Genomic DNA, 24,736 nt, shown 5'->3' on the forward strand with positions numbered 1-24,736 from the left:
TTTTAAAATCTGTTTAACTGTGGCTTTCTCACAATAAAAACCTGCAAGAGAGCTCTGTTTGTGCATGACTTTACTGCTGGCTCACACTGGCCCAAACTTGGGGATATGCTGGGCTTGTGCAGAGCAGATGAGCTGTGCTGTGACAACCTGTGATGCTTCAGGGTAACTGAAATGAAGACTGTAGGAGAGGTACTATCCACACTAGTACTTGGAGTGGGGGAATCATAATGGGCTGCCTTGTTTTGAGGTTTCTTAAAACATTCTTTTTAGCCAAGAATCAGATTGACTCATTTTGGGAGCGGGGAGTCTGTTCTCTGCTTTCTCTCCAGCAATCGGCAAACCTCGCAGTGTTTGGAAGTTCAGTTCGGACAGGCATCTATTAATATTTGACTGTGAAGGGACTGAAAGAAGCCACCAGTTCTTCCAGCAGGGTCTCCTTTTTTCCAGCTTTTCCTAAATCACTCAGCACCTTGTTACGCTCTCCATTTCACACAGAAGAGACTGCTGCTGTGCAGTGCCAAAGCCCCCGAGGAGTATCTACAGTAAGATCATATTTGGTAAGTCTGGAGTAAAAAAAACCCAACCTTGATATATGTCTCTTGGCTGCTCACCACATGAAAGAAGGTTATTTGTAGACGGACATGCTAGGAATAGGAAATGAGGAGTCTGTGGTGCCAGTTGGGGTCATTTGGTCAAGGGGTTTCTCAGATACAGTCTCTTCTTTTCTCAATAAGCAGATGATGATGATGATGATGATCTAAGTGCTCTAAAACTTACATGTGTAGAGAGATGGTTTTGGAAATTGGTATGCTGCAAGAGGGGCTGGGGTAGAGTTTGACCCTGAATGTGAGTTCAGCTATGTTTAAACCTCTAAAAATCAGGAAATACATAGTTAAGGTGCATTCCGCCCTCACAACTCAACCTTAATTCTGCCTTCTTTGAGCAACATACCAATAACACACATACTAGCCCTCTACCTTTACAGATGTGATAGCATTCTTCAGGAACAGAGCACAGGAACACTAGGACAAAGTAATACCTCTTTGCTTGGGGTTACTTGGGGTTAAGTCGGGCACAGCAATCGATAGTTAATTGCACCTGGCCTACACTCAGACACTGAATTTACTCAACACAAACCACCCCAGACTTGCCCTGAGGATTCCTCTGAAACATTGCCTTCACTCACCTCTTGCTAAGCCCTGGAGACAACTGTTTTGTATCCCAGCCTGATTGTCTTCTTGCCATGGGGATTGTCAGCACTCTTGTGCACCTCTGCTGACACAACTTATGGAATATGGTGTTGAAATGAGGCATACTTACACCACTCTGCATATCACAATGACAGCTCTTCCAACTTGCTCCAACTGATCCCAATACAGCTACGTGGCATGGAATGCAGATAAATGCTGGAATTCAAATTTGTGGAGTGGAACACAACACAAAGAAGGGCATGTCCTTATAGTCCTTCCTCATGTCTGCTTATTAATGGCACCACCCTTTCTGAGCCATTCCCAGTGGCTATTGCTAGCTCAAGGGGTCAGTGTTAAGGTGGCATTGCAAGGGTGGTATTTACCTTAACGTTGTATTTCCCTGCTTTTCAGAGGTTTTAAGGGTAGCCGCTCCTGAAGTTCTGGAAAGGCACAAGGCAGCAATGACAACCCTGAGTCTGTTAGCAATGTTTTTGGACAGTTAATAGCATCTTAGCTATGGTGTGGCCAGTTGTCAACTTTAGAGATGATCCAAAGCCCATTGAAGTCAGTGGAAAAACTCTCATTAATGGGCTTCATTGGGCCTGGAATCAAGCCCTTGCTGGGGAGGAGAATAGTAATTTTCTACTAATGCTGTACCTAAATGGTGCTGACTCCAAGGATCAGGAGAGGAATTCTTCAGAGTCATTCAAGGGGTTGTAACTACGAGTAATGGGATAAAACTGAGCAAAGGAGAATCTAGTGGGGGACATAATGGAAAAAGTCGTGAAAGCGAGATCTGCATCACTAGGGAATAGCTTCCCAAGGGAAATAGTGGGTACCAGAATACAGGCCATATTCTGATCTCAGTTACATCAGTTTATAACATTCAAAAACCAGTTGACGAACACTTCAGTCTCTTTGGTCACTCCATTACAGACCTAAAAGTGGCAATACTTCAACAAAAAAACTTCAAAAACAGACTCCAAGGAAAGACTGCTGAATCGGAATTAATTTGCAAACTAAATACAATTAATTTAGGCTTGAATAGAGACTGGGAGTGGATGGGTCATTACACAAAGAGAAACTATTTCCCCATGTTTATTCCCCCCACCCCCGCACTGTTCCTCAGACATTCTTGTCAACTGCTGGAAATGGCCCACCTTGATTATCACTACAAAAGTTCCCCCCCACCCCCCACTCTCCTGTTGGTAATAGCTCACCTTAAGTGATCACTCTTGTTACAATGTGTATGGTAACACCCATTGTTTCATGTTCTCTATGTATATAAATCTCCCCACTGTATTTTCCACTGAATGCATCCGATGAAGTGAGCTGTAGCTCACAAAATCTTATGCTCAAATAAATTTTTTAGTCTCTAAGGTGCCACAAGTCCTCCTTTTCTTTTTGCGAATACAGACTAACACAGCTGCTACTCTGAAACCTTTAAATCTGGAGTAACTCCATTGACCTACTCTGTATAACTGAGGTTATACAGGCTTTCCAACTGAGGTTAGTCCAGTAGTAATACTGTAAACCAATCCTGCACTGGGGAAGTGGGTGCATTAGCTCATTCAATCCTTATAGGCCTTGCTCCTCTCTAAGAGCTCTGGTTCTGTGCTCTGGTGTTCTGCATCTTCACCACGGCTTTGTTTTAGATTGTGTCTCTGGAGTTTTGCTCTATGAATCCCCAATCTTTAACTTCCCTTTTGCATCAAACATACCTTTAGTACAAATGAATCTGTTGTGCTGTGCATTGATTCTGTTCTATCCATCATGTCTCGATATCTTTATTTACCTTGGTGATATTGGTGATGGATGAATGAGGAACAGTATACCTTGATCTTTCTAATGTCTGGTGTTCCTGCTGCATGATTCTTGTTTTGGCAAACTATCTGGCTGGATCTGGAGTTTCCTCCATACAGTAGGAAACAGGCTTTGCTAAATGAATGAAGGACTTATTCTTCTTTGAATGCTTGTTCATGTCCATTCCATATTAGGTGTGCGCATGCTGCGTGCACGAGCGTCTGAAACTTTTTCCCTTAGCAGCTCCTGGCAGGTCCCCCGAGTGGCGCCACTGTGCCCCACATATATACCCCCGCCGGCCCGACCCCCTCCAGTTCCTTTTTACTGTCCATGGCGGCGTTGGAACAACCTCTCTCTCTCTATTTCTCATAGAAGAGCAGTCCCTTAGCCTTTAGAGTAGCTGTTATCAGTTCGTTTACGTATAGACTGTGAACACTGATAGGTGCTTAGAAGCCTCCAGCACCGGCCGCGGGACATGCTGCAGGCCCACGGCTTCAAGGCTTGCGCCACATGCTGCAAACCTATGCCAGTTAGTGACCCCATGACTCGTGTCTACGTTGCCTGGGGGACGGACATCAAACTGAAAGGTGTAGGATTTGCAAGGCGTTCAAGCCAAGAACAAGGAAAGAAAGAGACTTTGGCCTAAAGCAACTGTTGATGGAGGCCGCATTGCAGCCGCCGGGCCCAGAGCACCCGACTCCGGATCAGGCTTCCTCGGTGCATAGTGCCCTGGAGCTATCGGGAGACCCGGCACCGGCGAAGCACCATAAACTGTCGGCCCCGGAGCACCAGGCGAGGCCCCAGCACAGATTGTCCTCCCCGGTGCAGCCCCCGGCGCAGCCGAAAGGAAGGCGCAGTCGTTCCCCGCACAGGAGGTTGGCACCTTCCAAGGCACCGAGCACCGACAAGAGCGGGAAGGCTGCGGTACCAGTGCTGATACAGGCAGTCCCGGCGGCACAATCCCACCGAGCCCAGACCTAACTGAGCTCAGTGCGGACGATGGGCTCAAGGGCATAACAGATCAGCCCTCTACGTCTGGCACCTCCTGAGGCCGCAAAGGACCTTATCAAGCTGTCGGCAGCGAGCCCCCTCCGGCACCCATGCCTCGGGCGCCGTCGAGGGGAAAGCCGGCAATGGTGTGCCACTCGAGGACACCGTCCCGGCATCGCTCCCGGAGTTGGTCCTGGTCGAGCTCCGAGTCCGCAGGCTCGCACTTGCCAGCGGCCCAGAAGGAGGTTGCGGTGCCAGCAGCGGGTCGACATGAAGAAGCGCCAGGAAGGGCACACTGCTTTCCACCACCGCCCAGAGACCAGCACCGGGATGAGTTGAGACGGCTCTCGCCAGAGGTCTCCCACAGATGGTCCTGGTCCAGGGAACGCCAGCACCGGTCCCGGTCCCAGTCCCGCTCAGCCAGGAGCCGTTCATTCTCTCGCTGGCGCAGATCGTTGGCACCGCCATGGCCTTCGCGATTGGCTTCGCCGCAGTCCGGCGCCAGCTCCCGCTGCTATAGCAACCCGCACCGGGGCCTGAACAGCAGGGACCCTCAGGGGAGCTGGCAACTTCAATGGGGGCCGTCAGGCCATTGGCCCTTCTGGACCCCCTGGGCCTATCAGGAGCTCCAAGGGGCCCTGTCCAGGGCAAGTTACTCGGTGCAGCGGTCCTGGTCCCCACATCGATGCCAGATGGTGCCGAAGGCAGCAGTACCTAGGCCTCTAGCATCCCCCCAGCTTAGACCAGAGAGTCTGGCACCAAGCCCGGTGCTGTCCCATGGTCTCCCACCCCAGCCTGAGCCAGGGGCCCCTGCCACGGGAGATGGGGAGCAGGAGGACCAAGCAGAGGGGGTCAAGCAGCAGCTAACCTCCTCGTCCCGATGAGGCCGTGGCGGGTACAGAGGTATCTGGCCCTCCACCAATAGTCTATAGAGCCCACCAGGAACTGCTGCACAGAGTTGCCCAAAATTTGGGGATGCAGGCTGAGGAGACGGTTGAGCAGGAGGACCCCATGGTGAACATTTTGAACCCCGAAGGGCCATCCAGAATAGCGCTCCCGCTCATTAAGACCATTCAGTCTAACTATAAGACTATATGGCAGACCCCAGCCTCCAGCGCTCCAACGGCTAAAGGAGTGAAGCGTAAATACCTTGCCCCATCTAAGGGCTATGAGTTCTTATTCTGCCACCCGAGACCATGCTCCCTAGTGGTTTCAGTGGTGAACGAAAGGGAGTGCTATGGACAGCAGGCCCCGGCCCCTACGGCCAAGGAGATGAAACGCCTGGACCTTTTTGGTAGAAAGGTGTACTCATCTGGGGGCCTTCAGCTGAGGATTGCTAACCAGCAGGCCATCTTCAACAGGCACAATTTCAACTCCTGGGTGGCGGTGGGGAAGTTTAAGGACAACCTCCTGCAAGGTTCCCAACAGGAGTTCACGGCCCTGGTGGACGAGGGCAAGGGAGTAGCCAAGACCTCTCTCCAGTCCTCCTTGGATTCGGCAGATGCGGTGGCTAGAACAATCACGTCGGGGTGGTCATGAGGCGCTTGGCATGGCTCCAGGAGTCAGGCCTGCTCCCCGAGGTCCAGAATACACTCCAGGACCTCCATGGAACCTTAACCTGGTCTTTTTTAAACTCATGGGACCCCCTTTCGAGCCCCTCGCTACCTGTTCTCTCCTCCACCTTTCCTGGAAGGTGGCATTTCTGGTTTCCATTACCTTGGCCAGAAAGGTGTCCGAATTGAGGGCCCTCACCTCTGAGCCACCATACACAGTATTTCACAAGGACAAGGTGCAGCTCCGGCCGCACCCCAAGTTCCTCCCTAAGGTGGTCTCCCAATTCCATCTGGGCCAGGACATTTGTCTGCTGGTGTTCTTCCCGAAACCCCATACGGACCCGAGTCACCGCAGCTTGCACACCTTGGATGTGCGTTGAGCGCTGGCGTTCTATTTGGAGTGCACCAAGCCCTTTCGCAAATCCACGCAGCTGTTCGTGGCTGTGGCTGTGGCTGAGAGGTTAAAAGGCCTCCCAATGTCAGTGCAACGGATTTCATCTTGGATTACAAGCTGTATCTGGGCGCGCTATGAGCTCACGGGTGTTCTGGCCCCGGCGGTCACGGCCCACTCGACCAAAGCACAGGCGACTTCCACGGTGTTCCTGGCACAGGTCCCGATCCAGGAGATCTGCAGAGCAGCCACCTGGTCCTCGGTGCACACCTTCATGACCCACTACGCGGTCAACCAGCAGGCCAGAGAGGACATGGCAGTTGGCAGAGTGCTCCTTCGAGCAGTTGTTCTGTGACTCCTACCCTCCTCCAGAGGTAAGCTTGTAATTCACCTAATGTGGAATGGATGTGAACAAGCCCTCAAAGAAGAAAAAATGGATACTTACTTTCTCGTAACAGTTGTTCTTCGAGATGTGTTGTTCACGTCCATTCCACTACCCACCCTCCTACCCCTCTGTCGGAGTCGCCGGCAAGAAGGAACTGGAGGGGGTCGGGCCGGCAGGGGTATATATGCGGGGCGCAGTGGCGCCACTCGAGGAGCCGGGGGTCCTGCCAGGAGCTGCTAAGGGAAAAAGTTTCCAATGCTCGTGCACGCATAATGTGGAATGGACATGAACAACACATCTCGAAGAACAACAGTTATGAGAAAGTAAGTAACCGGTTTTTTTTCCACTCTCTCCTATAGTCGTGTGCACTGTAGTACTGCAACAGGCTAAAGGGTTGTCCACAATGGGAAATTGACCAGAATAAACTATTCTGGAAATAACGCCCCCTCATGTGGACCCTCTGATTCTGGAATAAGAGTGCCTTTTTCTGATTTAGCTTAATCTACTTTAGAAGTAGATTAAGTTAAATTGGAAAGAGGCACTCTTATTTTGGAATAAAAGTGTTCACATAATTGAATTATTCCAGAATAACTATAGTGCTGTAAATTCACATCCTACTTTATTCTGGAATAATTTCTTTGTGTAGACAAACTTAATACTGGCTGTAGTAAGGTGTTCTGTTCCCAACAATGGCCATTGCTAACTGCTTCATAGGCAGGAGCAAAGCTCCATTTTATGCTGAAATGTGCTAATGGTTTGTCCAATAGGGTTTGTTGATGTATAAGTACCCAGATGAAATGTTCATTAAGGAGACTTGTGGGGGATCCATTCAGTGGAAAATACAGTGGGGAGATTTATATTCACAGAGAACATAATACCCATTGTTTCATGTTCTCTGTGTATATAAATCTCCCCACTGTATTTTCCACTGAATGCATCCAATGAAGTGAGCTGTAGCTCATGAAAGCTTATGCTCAAATAAATTTGTTAGTCTCTAAGGTGCCACAAGTACTCCTTGTATTTAATAATTAATTTTGCGTGAGACCCTAGAGAAACGTAGAGGCCCACGGAAGCTGCTTCTTGGGATAAGGCAGTGGTTCCTTTCTCTAGGGCTTCTGAAAGAGGGAGTTGCCCGTTTGTTACCAAGGAAATAAAACTAATGTAGATCTTGTAAATAAACAAGCTATAAACAAAATACTTGATCCTGTTTCACCGATTTCTGCTCCAAGCTGGAAACTGACCTGTGACATCTTGCGTCTGCTCCTGCTCAGCAAAGGTGTAACAGCTCTACAACACAATTAACACTGCAATATTATCCTATGGAGGAAGTGCATGAGTGGGAGAAGTGGTTCCTAACTCCAGCTGATGATCAGCAGGTTATGCCTTGAAACATGAGGATTTTTGGAGTTTGTGTGTAACTACAGAAGCAGGGTTTTTTTAGGCATCTGATATTTTAAAAAATATTTCTTTGCTATTTGCCTCAATGACATCCTGCAACAGAGAGTTTCACACTTTAATTCTGTGTAGCTTTTTAAAAAGTAGTTCCTCTTATTGGCTTTGAACTCGCTGCCTTTTAATTTCAGCATGTGTCCCAATATTCTTGTGTTATGGGACAGGTTAAAGGGGAGCCAGCCTTCTCCATACAATTCATTATTTTATTATATCACCTCCTACACTTCTCTTTTCCAGTGTCCCCTTGTATGCAACTTCCCTGATGCCTCCAGTCACTTTTGCTGTCTTCTAAAGCTGTCTGGGAGCTGGAAGTATGGCTCTAGCAGTTGTCCAACTATTTTTCTTTCAAGCAGCTTTTCTTTATTAAATGCATTATAAGGCTCCTTGACTTGTAAACCGGACATGCCCTATCTGATGATTTAATTCCCCACAGTTGCTGTTGCTGTAGTGGATGCCAAATCCATTCACAGTGATTGGATAGCACTAAAGGGATTAATCAGTTACAATTAAAAAAAAACTTACCAGCACTGAGGTTTGTACATACATAGTCCCCAAGAGTGTGGTTAAGACCAATTCCAAAGCCTTACAATCCACCTCGTCTTGCAGGAAAGGGAGCATTGGGCTGTTACATTTTCATTTTGCATGAGCTCACTGTTATTCAGTGGAATTCTCCCCCCCCCAACCCTGCCAGATGTGTGGACCACATAAGGAGGGGTTAAAACAGGAAAGCCAACTGGGCTAAGGTTAAAAGCCACTGACCCTTGCTTTTTATTGCCTTGTCTGTACTTACGCGCACACACAAGGCAACCGTACCATTATAATAGAGTGGATTTGTGACATAGCAATATTACCATTTGGGATTAGACAAAATTCACCGTATGTCCTTGTGTTACCTTGCCCTGGACTCTCTTGGAGCAAACGTAGCCAGTTGGTGGAATCCTCATCCCATGGCTGGACTTGCTTTGTGACCTGCTGCCATCTGAGCCAAGCCTCAGTTTAGGGCTCCCATTGTCCATAGGTGGGTGACAGTGACGTCTTTCCTGGCTTTGTCTGAGAGCCATTGTGCACCATTACGTTAGGTCTTCAGTGATGTCAAACTGGTTCATGCTCGATACCTTATTCTCCTATCAGTCTTATTCAGCCATCTTTCCCTATGTGGGAATAAACACTCTTGGTTTATCCTTAGGTACCTGGCGAACCATCTCTGCATCAGCTAGTCTTGCCATTCATTTAGATCCTACTGATAGCTGTGCAGTAAGTCAGCCTGGTAATATAGATTTGCTCAGTCCTGTCAATATAGTGGGGATCCATTCTAAACAGAGCAAAGGGAAAGAGGCTGCTCTTTGCTGAAGTTGCCATTCAAGAACCGAGACTTGCAAATGACATTCAGCTTCTTTAATTGCCAGACCCTAGCTGGACTCGCTCCCAGCTGCTTGATGTGGGTCTGTCCTCCCTGTCCCTCTCCCCTTCCCTCACCCCAAGTATTGGTAGAGTGAAAAGATGTGCTACTGTGGAGATCCTGGAGCTCTCTAAGCATTCAGGAGGGTTTGCAACAGTGCAATAGGGTGCTACCCAGACCTCCTGCACAGGGTGATGCAGGGCTTAAGCTTTCCATGCAAAAAGTGTTCTTGATTCCTGAATGAGGCACAAACAACCTGTCTAGACTCTAGTGTGGGCTATACCTTAACTCCATTTCCTGTGGAGAATACAATCTGTACCAGGTGACTTAGAAGAGTATGTGCTATCTAAAGAGCAGCCCAGTAATCTACAGGGCACCTCCTGTTCAGAATTCCCTGAGACCACTTAACAGTGCTAAGAGGTGACTTAGCAATGCTAAACTTCCTGGAAGCCAGTGCTCAATGCTGCATCTGTGGGGTGGTGAACATGTGTGAAACTAATTCTAGAGTAGAACATCCTCTGTAGTGCGCTCCAGAGTTCTGTTGCAACTGGGACATTTGAGCCTCTTGTAGTGATTCAATAGCATGTAACTTGCTCATTGCAAATATTCCACCTCTGATCATCACTATGCATAGTCAGACTCCAAGTTTGAGACAGGATCAGTCAGATGTCAGAGTAGCAGCCGTGTTAGTCTGTATTCACAAAAAGAAAAGGAGTGCTTGTGGCACCTTAGAGACCAACAAATTTATTTGAGCATAAGCTTTTGTGCTCACTTCATCGGATGCATTCAGTCAGAGGGGACTGATTGACTCAGAGGATTGCTAAGGAGACAAGAAACTTTTTCTTCTCCAGGTCACAGATTTGAGTCCTGCCTAGGCTGAGTAATGACTGGAATGTGTTACCATCTGATGGTAGCCTGTGATGAAGGAGTCTGGTGAGCCTCAGTCCAGTTCCTAGAAGTATAACAGGACTAAAATCACCACTACTAGTTTGGACCACCTTGTTGGCCATCTCAACAGAGTAGCCCTGGGTTGTATGAGCTCTGAAGACTGAATTCCTTTCTCATTCCTCCATGTCAATCATGAAGCATGTTGGCAAAGAGGCATATGTGTACTAACCAGTGGAGCAGAGACCTGCCACACGTAGCCAAGAGAAGGATTTTTGCTTTGAGACATTAGTTTAACATGAAGGCAAGTTTTTATTAAAAACTGTCAGTTTTCAGGCCATTGATTTAACATTTCCCCCAACAAGGCTTTTGTTGGCTGGCATTAGGAGGTCAAAGCACTGGAATGCAGCATTGCAAAATGCTGACTGTTCCGTCTACTACTGCACTCAGTCTTCCAAATGATTTTGTTTGTGTATTTTTATTTCATTTCAGTTTCCCTTTATGGTGCCAGCAGTTTAATCCATCAAGCACTGTCTTATGAGAACTTCCTCAGCTCCACAAGATTTCTCCACCATGTGTTCACAATCCTTCTCCACTGATACCTTGGATAGGGGGAGGGGAAGTAGCAAGTACTTCAGCCAGTGATGATGATAAGGCCATGTAGAATGTGCTACATGCAATATAGATAATTCAAGGACTAGGAGAGCACTGGAAGAATGAGGAAATGATGTAACCTGAAAGCTGGTGAACTATAAGGTAGCTATAAGGTTCTCTTCTCCCCCCCCCACCCCACTCTCCTGCTGGTAATAGCTCACCTTTCCTGATCACTCTTGTTACAGTCTGTATGGTAACATCCATTGTTTCATGTTCTCTGTGTATATAAAATTTCCCCACTATATTTTCCACTGAATGCATCCGGTGAAGTGAGCTGTAGCTCACGAAAGCTTATGCTCAAATAAATTGGATAGTCTGTAAGGTGCCACAAGTCCTCCTTTTCTTTTTACGGATACAGACTAACATGGCTGCTACTCTGAAACCTGTCATTATAAGGTAGCTTGTTCTTTAGGGCAGGTCAGCTTGTACCATAATTAAAGGGTGTCAGCGCAGCTGTTGGTGAGAGATAGTTGAGTCACGGGTATTGTTTCACCAAACCAGAGTGTTAACAAGACTGGGAAGCAACCTGCAGAGTTTAGATTCAATTCTTCTCTCTTGAAAGCCAATAGGTGCTTTGTCATTTGGTTTAATGAGAGCAGGATTGGGGAAATAAACAGAAAATACCTGGCTGTCTTCTGGAATCTGGATATCTTCCCATTTCCCCACCCTCGCAGGCAGGTTTGGGTGCCCCCTTGGAGAGATGGAATCCCAGTTTTTATGACGTGTTGCCAGTCACTTTGCATGGAGATGCCAGGAATCGTATTTCCAGGTGCTCCTTTTCCAAGAGTGTCTGGGAATGAGATAAAATAATTCACTCTGCCAGCCAAGGTGGAATTGGTCCCATTGGTTCAACACTACAAGGAAAAAAAAGAAATAATTCAAAAGGTAAAAATGCTCCAAACACCTTTCCAGTGTTTCTCTGGGATTCTGTGTCCTTTTCCTTTCAGACCCCAGGATTCAAGGCCCAATTTGGGTCGACACATGTTAGAAGGACGAAGGTTGCAGTTGATTTTATCAAATTTCAAATGCTATTTTCATGCCTCTGATTTAAAAATAAAATAAAAATCCTTCAACTTATTTATAACCATGGCAACTTGCAGCCTGATTCTGATTTTCATTATGTTACACTGCACTGACTGCAAAGCCACAGCCAGAATTAGAGGAGAAATCTAATGGATTATATTTGAAAAATTCTGCCTTGGCAGATTACAATTGTATTTTTCTCTTTGTGCTCTATTTCAACCAAACATGTCCTCTCCAGAGAGAACCAGCACTGTGCACTTGACGCTACTATTTTTCATCCTGTTTTATATTTCAGTGTGCACATCCTGTAGTCTTAGAACAGCCATCTCTCTCCATCCTAAAAAAAAAATCACACTGTGTAAAGAAGGAAAAATCACTAAGGAGGGAGCCTCAGCCGTGGGTGTTGGTCCCTTGCCAAGATCTGCAGCTCTGGACCAATGTTGGGCACAGCAGTGTCCTAGATAGAGAAGATATGTGGCAACTCCCATTTACATGGGTCATGTTCTCTGCCTCCCATCATCTCAATAACCAATCTGCTCCCCATCTGTAACTCCCTCCTTCAAAAAAGTGTCCCTGTTTTGGTCAATTATTTGTTGCAGGAGCCTTTCTTGCTCCTAGAAAGCCTCAGACTCTTTTATCCCAGCTCCTGTGCCTCTGAGGCCCAAAGTTGGCTGTTAAATGGACTGATCAAAAAAGGGTGAAGTAAGAAACAGGCAGAAAGTTAACATATGGCAGAGAATGGTTTGGGACTGTCCTGAGTTACCAGTACTCATGAGCTATAAGGCTGCCACAACTGCAAGTTCTTCCAGTTTATAAACAAGGTCAGAGTTGGAGTGGTGTTCTACTGTGTGCCTCCCTGGTGGCTGCTTGGTTGACCACAACCAGAGTCTAGTTCATCTCAAGCCATTGTCATAGAAAAGAGCATCATGCAAATGGGGAAAAAACAATTAGAAGAGTATAAGAATAGTATTTGGGTCTTAAGACCCCAAAATGGAAAATGAAACTCATCCACATTGTCATGTTTGCGTCTTGTTTCAGGGCAGGACAATGATGATAGCTGTAGTCAGAGAAAACAGAATGAGAGAGAGAATTGCTGAGGGAGTTTTTATTGCATTTTCAGGGTATGCATTTGGACCAACATTTAAGTCTTGTGAAAAATAAACTTTTATAAAACCTAAGACCTATAGAAACTTTTCCATTATTGTTTTAAAATTATTCTATCGGAAACGGTAATTTAAAAAACAACCATTCCCCTGCTTGTCTGCAGATCTGGTGTTCCAACATTCCTCTAAACAGTTAGAAAATCATATTGACTAGACACTGACTAGTTTATTTTCACCAACTAGTACGAACAGTTGACCTACCAAATGTACAATAAAATCTATCGGTTAAAATACTTTGGTTTGGTAACCCAAGTGCTGATTGTAATATAGGCTAAAATAATTTATTTTTCTAAAAATATGTTTTGTAATCTAGTCATATTTATTTTTATGTTTTTCAATTCTGGTTGTTTAGCCACTTGCTACAGACAATCATAAAATCAGTTAGTCTTTAAGGTGCCACCGGACTCCTCATTGTTTTTATAAAATCTGTAGGTTAGTCTCCTGCATTGCTCTTTGTGCTGGGAGAGGGCGTTTCTGCCATTGTGAAATTTTGGATTATTCCAGATGGGCCAAATTCTCCTTGCCTCAGCACACTCCCAAGGAAGTCAGTGAGAGTTTTGCCAGAATAAAGACTGAATAAAAGTGAGCAAGGACTTTAGGATTTGACTCCTCAGGTTGAGAGAGAGAGAGAGAATACAGCTCTCTGGTTTTAAAGGCTCAGCCTTAAACCTGTTTTAATTATCATTGTTTCTGGATTGTGGGGAAAGGAACAAGAGAATCCAGCACTTTCTGGGGCTGACAGAATTTATCAGGGACTTGTGCCTGGGCAGGTGAATTCTTTGCATAGGAGGTCAGTGAGAATCCCTTTCTTGTTCCTGCAGTACTGGCTGTAAGGAAGGTGCTTCTGCTTGCTTAACAGCAGCTGAGAAGGAGGGTGGAAATCTGCAGTCTTTTACAGGGATTGGTGTAGTCAGGTTTCAGTGCAAAGCATGTGTGAATGATCCAGTGCTGCCTTTTCAATCTGTCACTGATGCAGAGTGAGCAGAAAGAATGGGGCAGGTCGGTTGGAAGGGTCTGTGTCTGTCGCTTTTTGATTATAAAACCGAAAAATATGTCATTGCAAAGAACAAGAAGGTGGGGATTCTCTATCGAGTGGTGCAGCTGTCCATCCTGGCTTACCTGGTGGGGTAAGTGCGGTCAGGGTCGCTCTGTGCGTAGATACTATCTCAGTTACATCTCAATGGAGCTTGGTGCCGTGGCTGTTACGAGAGACAGTATGTACAGGGAGGGCTCTATAATGCTTTACCTGCCTGAATATGAATATTTGAACTTTCTAATCAAAATAGGGATTTTGTGTAATGCAAGAGGCTAATATCTAGATTCCCCCAGTAGAAATATTTAGCTTTCCCCTCCATCATTACAATTAGGTTTAAAAATAGAGCAAATGTTACTATTGCCTTATGATGTATTATTTATTTCAGTATTCTGTAATTATGGTCCCAAACCACTGTAGCTAACTTCTTTTAGAAGCTGAAGTGTTTGTGGCCATTATTGCTGACAATCAGGATATGCCAGGTGAGGTTTGACTCCGTGTGACTCTATTAAATGCAGGATTGTGGGTGTAACAGTGTCTGTCTGATTGAACTGAGAGCAAAATGGGCCAGTACTGAGTGGCAAATTCCTTAGCTGAGCAAACCGGAATAGGGGGCAGTGATGGGAACGCGGAGAGAGGTGGTATGCATGTCTGCTGCCTCGTGAGTGATTCAGAGCAGGACTGGTTGGCATGGTGACGGCTCCAGCACGGCTCAGAGAGGATCCAGTCCTGCAACATCCTGAGCGCTCTCATTGAACTCAATGCTTTGCTCCTTACAGGATCAGGCCCTGAATGATCAAGTTCCATGTCTCAACAGACTGATGAATTATGTGTAATGCATGTGCTGTTCCTCCTTGAGTATCAGGGGCTTCCCAGAATGATCCAGGATGCTATTTGTAAGAGTCTCCAACCAAAAACAAGAGCTTAGCTGTTTGTCCTTTGAGTGTCCCGACCCCTTCCCCCACCATAACTGAATAAATATAGCAGAGTCACTCTGCTGGTTAGGTTTATTTATAGAAAGGTGCACAGTTGCTGTCTGTGTGTACGTCCGTTAACAGGGGAGGGGTGGAGTCTCAGAAGCCTGGCATGTTTTAGCTGTTAAAGGAGGAATCCTGTAGATATGATACCCCCTCCCCTGAGAAAAGAGGACTTCTGCCTGGGAGACATCGAAAACACTGGGTGAATGGGCTGTTCCCTTTCATTGGTGTGTATAGCCCCATGCATCCCTGTAGTACCATATAGCTAAATGTGATTGTTATTGTGTTGACCCCTTTGCTGCTAGGCAGGGCTTGCATCTCGGGCACAGTGACCAATGGCATTAGTATGATGGTTTTATTATTCACCAGTGTCCGTTCAGATGAGCATCCCTGGAGCTCGGGCACATTTGCCCACACTGGATGCCCTGTTACATTCAAATGGGGGAAGCTAGAGACCTGCCTCAAACTGGGTCACTGTCAAGTCCTCACTGCAAAGAGCTGGTTTTCTTGGGAAGACAAGAAAGTCTGAGAATTTTCCGGGGGTCGGGGTGGGGAGGCTTTCTTGGTTTATTCTTAATCTGCCTCTAAAAGCAGGCATGAGTTAGGCATGTGATGTTGCTATCCCCAGCCCTCATGGCAGCTGCTTGCTCTTGCTGCATTCAGTGGCATGCTCCGTCCTTAGTGCATTCCAAGGGTTCCTACAAACATTGCCTGCTCCCCACCCAGTCTGTAACCTGGTCATTTAACTTGCCTGAGGTTCTCCATTGATTCATTGTCTTGGCGACTGACTGCCCTAACTCTGGGGCAGTCCTATAGAGGAGCTGGCAGGCGCCTCATTCAGTTCTACAAGGGCTCTACTTCTCCATTCCCCACCGAACAGTTGGATCCTAGTGGGAATCAGTGACAGACCCTTCTTCCCAAATGGTAAAGGGGCCAAGGAGGGTGAGGAAGGAAGGCTAGTTTGAGCTCTTGTGTGCAATGAGAGATTGCAAAGCAGAGGATTAGGTATCTTGGGAAGGAGAAATCAGAGGGGATGTGACAGCAGTTTAAGACTGTGATGGGCCTAGTGCAGGGGTTCTCAAGCTGGGTCGCGACCCTGTTTTAATGGGTTCGCCAGGGCTAGTGTTAGACTTGCTGAGGCCCGGGGCTGAAGCCCAAGCCCTACCACTTGGGGCTGAAGCTGAGCCAAGAGCTTCAGCCCTGGGCCGCAGGGCTAAGCTTACAGGCCCCCTGCCTGGGGCTGAAGCCCTGGGCTTCGGCTTTGGGCCCCCAGCCCCAGCTTGGGGTGGTGAGGCCTGAGCTTTGGTCCCCCATCCAGGATGGTGATGCTCAGGCAGGCTGAGACTTCGGTCCCGCCTCCTAGGGTCGTGTGGTAATCATAAATTCTAAGGTACAGGCTGAGCCCTGGCATAAAGAGGGTGCAGTTCTCACTGAAGTTCAGGAGCACCTAGGTGCCTTCTTACACCAGGATTGTAATTGGCCTAAATACCAGAGCTAGATTTAGAAAGGGGCTGGATAGTTCTGTGAACAATGCTGCAGGCTAGGAGAGAGGCAATTGGACCTCAGGCTTCGCGGTGCCAGCTGAGCAGGGCAGGAAGGAACCTTGTGCAGCGTGGCCCAGCTCACTGGGTATATGATGCTTGGGGTGGGGGGATTGCTTCTCTGGTATTTCCCACTGCCACAGGCAGGAGACCAGACTTGCCAGACCAGGTCTCACCTGGGGTGGTAAATGCTGCAGTTCTGTGAAGCTCCCTTTGTCTTTGTCCATGACCAGCAGCCTTTGGATTTTCCCCACCCCTACCTATGCCTCTATGGAGATGTTACACTCTTCCCGCAGCCAGAGTTGTCCGTATGGCTGCTGCACTCCTGCCGCAGTTGGCCCAGGGCGCAGTTCACGAACACACAGATCTGACTTCTGGGGATGAAAGGAGGGAGTGGAGTGAATTTAATGCTCCCAGTCTGATCTGCTAAACCCCACTAAGCATCCACGCCTGGAAGCCCCACTTCAACATACAACGGGATCAGCTGCTGCCAGTGTACTGGGCGGCACTCTCCGACTGCTGTTTGCTACATAATGTCTTGGTGGGGGGGACTCGTGTTCTCAGTCTCTCGAGGAAAGTCTGTGCCACACTCTGATGAAGTGAGCTGTAGCTCACGAAAGCTTATGCTCTAATACATTTGTTAGTCTCTAAGGTGCCACAAGTACTCCTTTTCTTTTTGCAAATACAGACTAACACGGCTGCTACTCTGAGAGTTGTTCCTCACGCTGGCAGCATCTGAGCCAACGGAGATGCGTGCGTTGCTCAGAAGATGGCATTGGTGCTGAGGTGACGACTCCAGGATAATGCAAATATTCCCTGTGGATTTCTCTAAGCAAATCCCTGCCCACTTTCCTGGGTTGCATCACCCTAGCAGTGACCTGCTGCAGGGCTGGCAATTTTGTGGCAGGTTATAAAATGCGTATTATTTATCTGTATGACCAGGCAGAGTCCTGGGGGCTGCTTGGGTGTCTCCAGTAAATACGTCTGCCAGATGCCAAAAAATGACTCTCCTAAAACAAATGACATCGGTAATAGGAGTCCGTAAATCCCAGGTATATAGCAGAGCAGGATGATACCAACAGATAGAGCCAGGACCTTCTCTCTTTCCTATAGAAGTCAATGGGAGCTTTGTCTGCGTAAGAATTACCTGGGCTTGGGCCATATATGCTACCAGATACACAATAGCACCCCTTGACCTGGCTGCGGATGGTGAGCTGAGCAGGGGACCTGGAGTCCGGAGGCCTGGGTTGCATTGCCAGCTCTGCCACTGAGATAGTGTGATGCTGGGCAAGTTGCTTCCCTTCATTTTTCCCCATGTGTTGAATGAGAATAATGATACTCTGACCCCTTGGCAGGTGCTGTGAGGTTGACAGATGGAAAGTGCTGCATATTCTATTAGCCACAGTGTTTTGGGTGCATTGAAAACATTCAGGAGTTGAGGTCATTAGGGGATTTGCTGGACTTGCATCAAAGGGCTTAACCTAAATTTGGAGCTGTGGCTGAGAGGGGTTAGGTATCACTTGTATATTCTGATTTATCCTTGAACTGTGCTTTACCTGGGCACAACCCTTCTCTGGCTAACTTGCCACGTTGGCCCATTTGGCTGGCTGTCCTGGCTAATGCTGCTGCCTGCTGTATTGTTCACAGATGGGTGTTTGTCATCAAGAAAGGCTACCAGGACTTGGACACCTCTATCCAGAGCTCTGTCATCACCAAGCTGAAGGGCGTGGCTTTCACCAACACCTCGGAGCTGGGGGAGAGGCTGTGGGATGTTGCCGATTACGTCATTCCTCCACAGGTTTGCTGAGTCCCCTTTGCTTTATTTCTCACTTTCTTTAGCTAGAAAGACTGGGGGGCTAATTCCTGCTTGGTCGCTATTGGCAAGATTGCTAGTCCCTGTAGCTCTGTGAATGCCCAGGAGAGGGGCTACCAGAGAATCTCAGCTCTGTGCCTCCTTTTCCAACAAATGTTCAGCCAGCCTCCTATCGGCCTTGGATGGATGTCAGGCCAGGGTGCTGATCCAGCAAAGCGTTTAAGCATGTGCTTAAATTTAAGCAGGTGAATAGTCCATTGACTTAATTGAGACTGCTCACCTGCTTAAAGTTAAGCACATGCTTAAGCAACATGCTGGATTAGGCTCTACCTGAACAGAGCAGGCATGAATAAATGCAGTGCCTCTCTGAGAACTCTAGGGGAAGCCCAGAGGAGGAGGTGGACGCATCAGATGATGAGGGTGCTGAGTATGTGAATTGCTTAAATGAAGGGTCTGGTTTAACCCTCCTGGCTCCTTGCTCGATTCAGTTCAAGTGTCAGATGTGCCCATGTCCTTGGCCAGCTGTACCTGCAAATGTGGGCTGGCCCCTGTTTGGGAGCACCCCTTGTGAGTGCACATACTGGATAATTGAGGACTGGATTGGGAGCTATCTGACTTGCATTCACCAGTGGCCATTTGCATGTCCACTTTTGTTTGCACCGTCAGTTGCATGTGCACAAAAGCATGTGCAGAAAAAAAAGGGGGGGGGGCAGGGCTGAAAGTCTGACCCTTCCCAGTTTTTGACAGACTTTTACAAGACAGCAAACGCTGAGGCAGTGCAGAGGACAGTAAAGCAAGAGCAATGTACTTGGCAGCGTGTTGCAGCCCCTCTGTTGCTACCCTTTCTATCCAGTGAAGTTGTGCACACCAATAAGAGCTTCCATCTCATGCCCCAGTCTGCATTCACTCAAATTTGGCACCAGTGTTCTGCACGGCTCACTAGCCCACCCGCACTTTAAAACCAAATCTCATCGCTGATGTGAAAAACATGGCCTCCAGTCAGATGCTCGACATGAAACACGCAATAAGACTCTGTGTGATAAATGGTTGCACTGCCTGAAACTCTGTCTGCCCTAGGTGGTATCCAGGACTTTCATGCCCATTGGACCAGGTGTCGGGTGTGTACCCAGCCGCATAAATCAGACAGGGACACTGATAGTTATTTTTCACATGACTCATGCGCCAGGATTTGCCACTGGCCCTCTTACTATGTGTCACTCTGTTGGGGTGCCCCCTGGTGTACTGCATTTTAAAAAAATGTCCACCCCTATCTCTAGAGATGGCACTTTAGAGTACAGGCATTTTGGCCCAGGCGTTATTTTCTCTGCAGTGTTTCAGTGGATCAGAGTGGGATGAATAGGGAAAAGTGGGTGTATCTGAAGGAAGAAAAAGCTGCAAGTTACTGTCATGGCTTATTCCCACGGTTCCTTATGTTTCAGTCTGACATTGAGCTGCCTCACGCAGTTCAGTGGAGGGAGGGAGTGGTTTGCTCTGCAAAAAATCATAAAGCAAAATATGCTGTGATTGATTCCTTTATCACAAATACTGCAGTCTCCTGCAGTAATGCAGCAAGCTGCTGCAGCGCCAGTTACCGGATTGTTACTGGAAAATACTGGGAGACTCCCACTGTCATAGCAGCAGTGTTTGTGGTGGTGAACCTTTAGATGAACACACATTCTTTTCTATCCCAACTTGTTCAGTCATCAGATGGAAGCTGCTCATAGAGCTGACACAAGAAGGGACTGTACTTTGAAAGGAGAGTGAACGGAGCTGATAAATGCTGCTTCCCAACGTCTCCAGAGCTTTTGGTTTATCCTCTTGATTATGCTTCACGGTTAATGCATTTCACTCAAACCCACTCCCAAATGCCCCAGGTGCTGCTGGTTGCTGGCCCCAGTAATAATCGATGCAGCAAAACAGGATGTGATGTTAGAGCCAAATGTATTTTTAAAAGCTAGTCTACACTGGCCGCACATGCTAAAGCGCTGCCGCAGTACTGCTTTAACATGGTTTGTGTGGTCGCAGCAGAGTGTGGGAGAGAGCTCTCCCAGCGCTCTAAAAAACCCACCTCCACGAGGGGCGTAGCTCCCCGCGTTGGGAGCATGGCTCCTAGGGTTGGTGCACTCTCTACACTGGCACGTTACAGCGCTTAAACTTGCTGCGCTCAGGGGCGTGTTTTTTCACACACCCCCCGAGCGAGAAAGTTGCAGCGCTGTAAAGTGCCAATGTAGACAAGCCCTTTGTGCCCATGAGGACTCCAGGACCAGGAGCCTCCTAAACTATGGAGTGAATCAGATTAGTGGGAAAGATTGATCAGCTGAAGTCGCTACCACCTGAGAAGTGCTAGATAAGAATTAGGTTTTATTATTATAAAACAACATATCTGCTGTGATGGGTTCTTATTAGCACTAATGTTTTAAAGTGGATCCTAGGACTTAAAAAGGTTTTATAAATTTTCTTTTCTTTTTTTTTTTATTAGGGTGAAAATATTTTCTTCGTTATGACAAATCTGATTGTGACCCCAAATCAAAGGCAGGACACATGCCCTGAGGTAGGAAGAACTGCCCCCACTTTCTTCACTCCCCCGCAGAAAATATGGGTACGAATGAACAAAGAGGAAAGTTGAGAAACTTGAATACTTGAGTGGCTGTGAACATAGCTGGCGGGCAGGGGTTCTCTCAGGCCTGTAGAAGAGTAACTTGACAAGAGAAGAAGTGGATTAGCCCTTGGGGAGTGCAGAATCAGCTGGCTTAATTTTCAGAGGTACTGAGCGCTTTATATTCTCTATTGACTTCAATGATAAGTGCAGGATCTCAGCACCACTGGAAATCAGGCCATAACAGCATGCAGTCATTAGAGAAAGGTAACCTTTTAGCTAAGGGAGAGTGGTCATATGAGGAGATCAAGTGGAGTCCAAATGAAACAATCCTAGGTTTTGTGGAGGGACGACTCTCTTGCAGTAATTGCAGAAGAAAGAACCTGTAGCTGGGGGTGGTCTCAGAGCACCTCCTCATGGCTTGAGATAGCCCTGCAGGCACCCAGCCTTATATCCCTATTAGTTTTTTACAATAATTTACAGGCCGAATTCTTAAAATAGGATCCCCCTTTGTGAGGTCTTACCTATTTAGTCTTCTCCCAAATACAAATTCTCTTAGCCCGTTGGGCCAACAAACCTTGTCCTTCATTCTGGACTCCCCAGCCTTCCTCGTGGGGCCTATGTGCTGATTCAGACAAGTTTCCTCTCCTTTGTTCAGGAGTCCCACAGACAATCTCCTGGGGCCCATGTGCTGTAGCCTTAAACCAGCTTCTCCCAGCTTTGTAGTTTAGTCCTTTTCTCCCTGGGCAGGCAGAGGGCAGCAGTCCTGCTATGTCTCCATCGTTATAAGGGAACAGGCGCACAATGTCTATTGCTCTCATTCCCAGAGCTTGCCTTGATTGGCTAGGAGAGAGGGGATCCTGTCCCCATCCTACGCTACAAGAGACAGTACCCTGGATTTTCTGCAAACACTAATTATTCCCTGAGATCACTTCCTCTCTCCCAACACTTACCTGACCCCTAGTCCCTGCCAGCCTTAAAGGGGACAGTTCCCCTGTTACAGGCCCCAATCTGAGAGGTGCTGAACACCTGCAGTTCCCACTAACTCCGGCTGAGCACCTTTCAGGATTGGGTCCTAAATTAGGCAAGGAACAGGAGTTCTTTCCAGTCATATCATAAAAGACTCAGAGGAGTCCCAGTTCATTAGTGCCCAGAGCCTGAGCTGGCTGGGCTGCTGTCAGTCATAAACATGTAGAAATGTTTTGCTCCATTATTTACCATCTCACCAGTATCCTTACTAAGTTTGCCCTATCCTGGGCCAATTTTTGTAGCAAACCCTCAGGCAGTTGGGAAAGCCAGTGTGTGTGTTGGTAACAAGCTCTCAGGGCTGAGGCCTAGTTAATGACAGTCATTTCCTCTGGGTGGGGTCCATGTCTGTCTGACGAGGTCATCTGAAATTAAGCACTCTGGAAGCCTACCAGACAACGGAGCTTAGCTGGGTAAGACAACACTGCCCTCAAGTGGCCAGGTTAGCACAGCATGCAGAGATGGAAGAGGAATAAGAATGTGTCCAATCACACAGGATGTCTCTGCTTTATTTCAGAGTGAGAGAGTTTTTTAGATTAAAGCAAAGGTAGCGTTATCCCATCATTTTAATAATAGTTTGTTTCCTCCTGCTTGTTTTTAGAGACCTGTGGGAGCCGGGGAGTGCAATCTGTTTTCCTTTCATTTTCCTCTCTCACAATTGTTCAGATGCGAGCGATTGGCGTGGCATAAAAAATAACATGATAGATAGATCCAGTCCCAGAGTACGTTACTGCAGGGCTGCTCTTGAGTGCTAGCATGCACACCCCATTTGTTAAACTGTACATTTCCTCCAGGACAATGATATTTTATATGTGGTCCCCATTGTGTAAGGGATGCACTCGGTGGCTCTTTGTAAAAGTGACCTAACTACCCTACTGAAATCATTCATGTAAACCTCATGGAAGTATGCCAGACAGAAAGGATGGGATTTCCTAAAGCACCTACATCACCTAGGAGAACAAGGGACTCAAGTTTCTAAATCACTTAGGTATTTTTTGAACGTCTCACTCAATTATTGTGATGAGGAGGAAGAAAAACATAATATTTTATTCCCCTATCAAAACCCTTGTCCATCCAGCCTGCGTGGAGGAGTGAATTTTGGAAGGCTGACATGAGTTCAGACGTATCCCTTTCACTTAGTTCTTCACCCCCACAATGCAAATCTAAGTGTTTTTGGGGTGGCAGGTACATGAAGTTCTATGTGGAGGAGCGTTCCAGTGAAAGCACATTATGCTTTCTGTCACATGCCTTACTTGCTGCAATCATCTGCTTTGCAGAGTACTGGCATTCGAGACGCACTGTGCAGCAAGAACAGGGACTGCCCTGCGGGGGAAGCTGTGATAGCTGGCAATGGTAAGAGATGAGATCATCCCCCTGCACTTCTTGAGCAATTAGCTTGCCTTCTGAGGAAGACAATTCTTCACTTAAGAACTTAGCTTGAGAAGACGACTGGAGGAGGAGGGAGAGATTTATGGGAGTCTCTGTCCCAGAATAACAGGGGTGTTGCAAGTCAGGACTGAGGTGTCTTGGCAGAGCTTTATGAGAGTCTCTCAGTGAGTAACAGGATGTGGGTCAGGATTCAAGTGCCTTGGGAGAGCTTGAGAAAGTGGCCATAGAGGTGGACCCAGGACTAGAAGCTGGGGGCCCTGCAGATGGAGATGCATCAGCAGAGCTGTGGGGAAATCGGGTGCCACACCTGCCCACAGTGCACCTGGTCCTAACCAGTGTTCTTAGTCTTCTCTTTTCAGGAGCACAAAGCCGACATAAATTACATTAATAATGTATTTTACCATTGGCTGACTTGTATTCTATCCTGCGACACACATTGGTAGCAGCAGCAGGGCAGGGTCAGCTGGCTCCAACAGCTAGCCGGGGCCTAACATTCTTGGTGCTTGGCATTAAATATATTGCAGAATCCCCAAGAATCTCCCCGGGGCAGAGATTTCACAGCATGTCTATGGTTCTGAATGCAGCCAGCTGGGAGTCTAGCTCAAGAGGAGTTGCCCAAGGCATGTGGCATGAATAACTGGGTAAAGAGCCGTGGAGGATAGGTGTGCTGGAGTAGTGGCACCCCCTGGGCGCTGACTTGCCAGTCAGCAAAACTCTTTGGAGGCCTGGTTGAGGAAAGCAAGTGGGAAATGCTTGAGACGCACTGTGCAGCATGAGTAATTCTGTCCTCGTGCTTTCCTGCATTTAGTCTGTGCACAACAGGGGAGGGACAGAGGAGGAACACAAGATGAAAATGTATTTGCAGCACATGATATTGGGAACACTCCCTTTTTAACAAGACATGGGATATGTCCATTGATCTCCCTGGGCAAGAGCCCTGGGCACTCCAGAGCAGTTGGGACTGTGACCTTGGGTCAGGGCCATAACCTCAGGAGGTTTGTTTTTGTTTGTTTGGTTTTGGGAGGAGGGGGGTCACTGCATACCATTGCACATCTTGTTGGCCCTGAGCCATAGATATTACTGGGACAGTTCCTGTGTGCTGTAAAGGGTGGTTGATGATTCACAGCAGCCCAGCTCTTGCCTTCCAAAGTGACCTGGCTTTTTCAAACTGAATCAACTGTAGCAGGAGCCCCAGCCTGAGCCGAGCACTGTAGCATGGTCAACAGTGGCCCCCCAAGAGCCCTGAGACTGAGGTCTGCAATTAACAAAGGATCCAGGGCTCCTTGGAAGAAAGGGAACCCCTGGATGTGTCATGTTGGACTGCTGTTCTCTAGGGAGATGAAAGCAAATATCATGCTGAGCTGCTGGGACTGTCATGGTCCCAGGTGTCTTCAGTTAGTAACTGAGAGGGAGCAGCAGTGACTTCATTCTAGCTCAACCATCTTTATTTGAGATCATTGACTTGTTTACAGC

The 24,736-nt window shown here is 47.4% G+C and overlaps 1 protein-coding gene across 7 annotated transcripts in view; it reads left to right on the top strand.

Moving 5' to 3' along the window:
* Window positions 1-51: 51 nt before the first annotated feature.
* Window positions 52-24,736, top strand: part of P2RX5 (purinergic receptor P2X 5) — a 35,517-nt gene continuing 10,832 nt past the window's right edge. Inside the window, exons 1-5 of one of the 7 annotated variants that reach the window (XM_043499526.1) lie at window positions 52-557; window positions 10,541-10,804; window positions 18,087-18,237; window positions 20,732-20,803; window positions 23,152-23,227. In XM_043499526.1, the coding sequence (XP_043355461.1) occupies window positions 20,753-20,803; window positions 23,152-23,227 (127 nt within the window). In that variant the 5' untranslated portion in view covers window positions 52-557; window positions 10,541-10,804; window positions 18,087-18,237; window positions 20,732-20,752. Of the gene's footprint in view, window positions 558-8,266; window positions 9,832-9,959; window positions 10,805-12,140; window positions 14,016-14,288; window positions 15,126-18,086; window positions 18,238-20,731; window positions 20,804-23,151; window positions 23,228-24,736 lie in introns of those variants that run through there. The other 6 variants (XM_043499525.1, XM_043499527.1, XM_043499528.1 and 3 more) reach the window with 6 other exon arrangements.

This window comes from Dermochelys coriacea, chromosome 17 (genome assembly GCF_009764565.3).
Source record: "Dermochelys coriacea isolate rDerCor1 chromosome 17, rDerCor1.pri.v4, whole genome shotgun sequence".
NCBI classification, from domain to species: Eukaryota; Metazoa; Chordata; order Testudines; family Dermochelyidae; genus Dermochelys; species Dermochelys coriacea.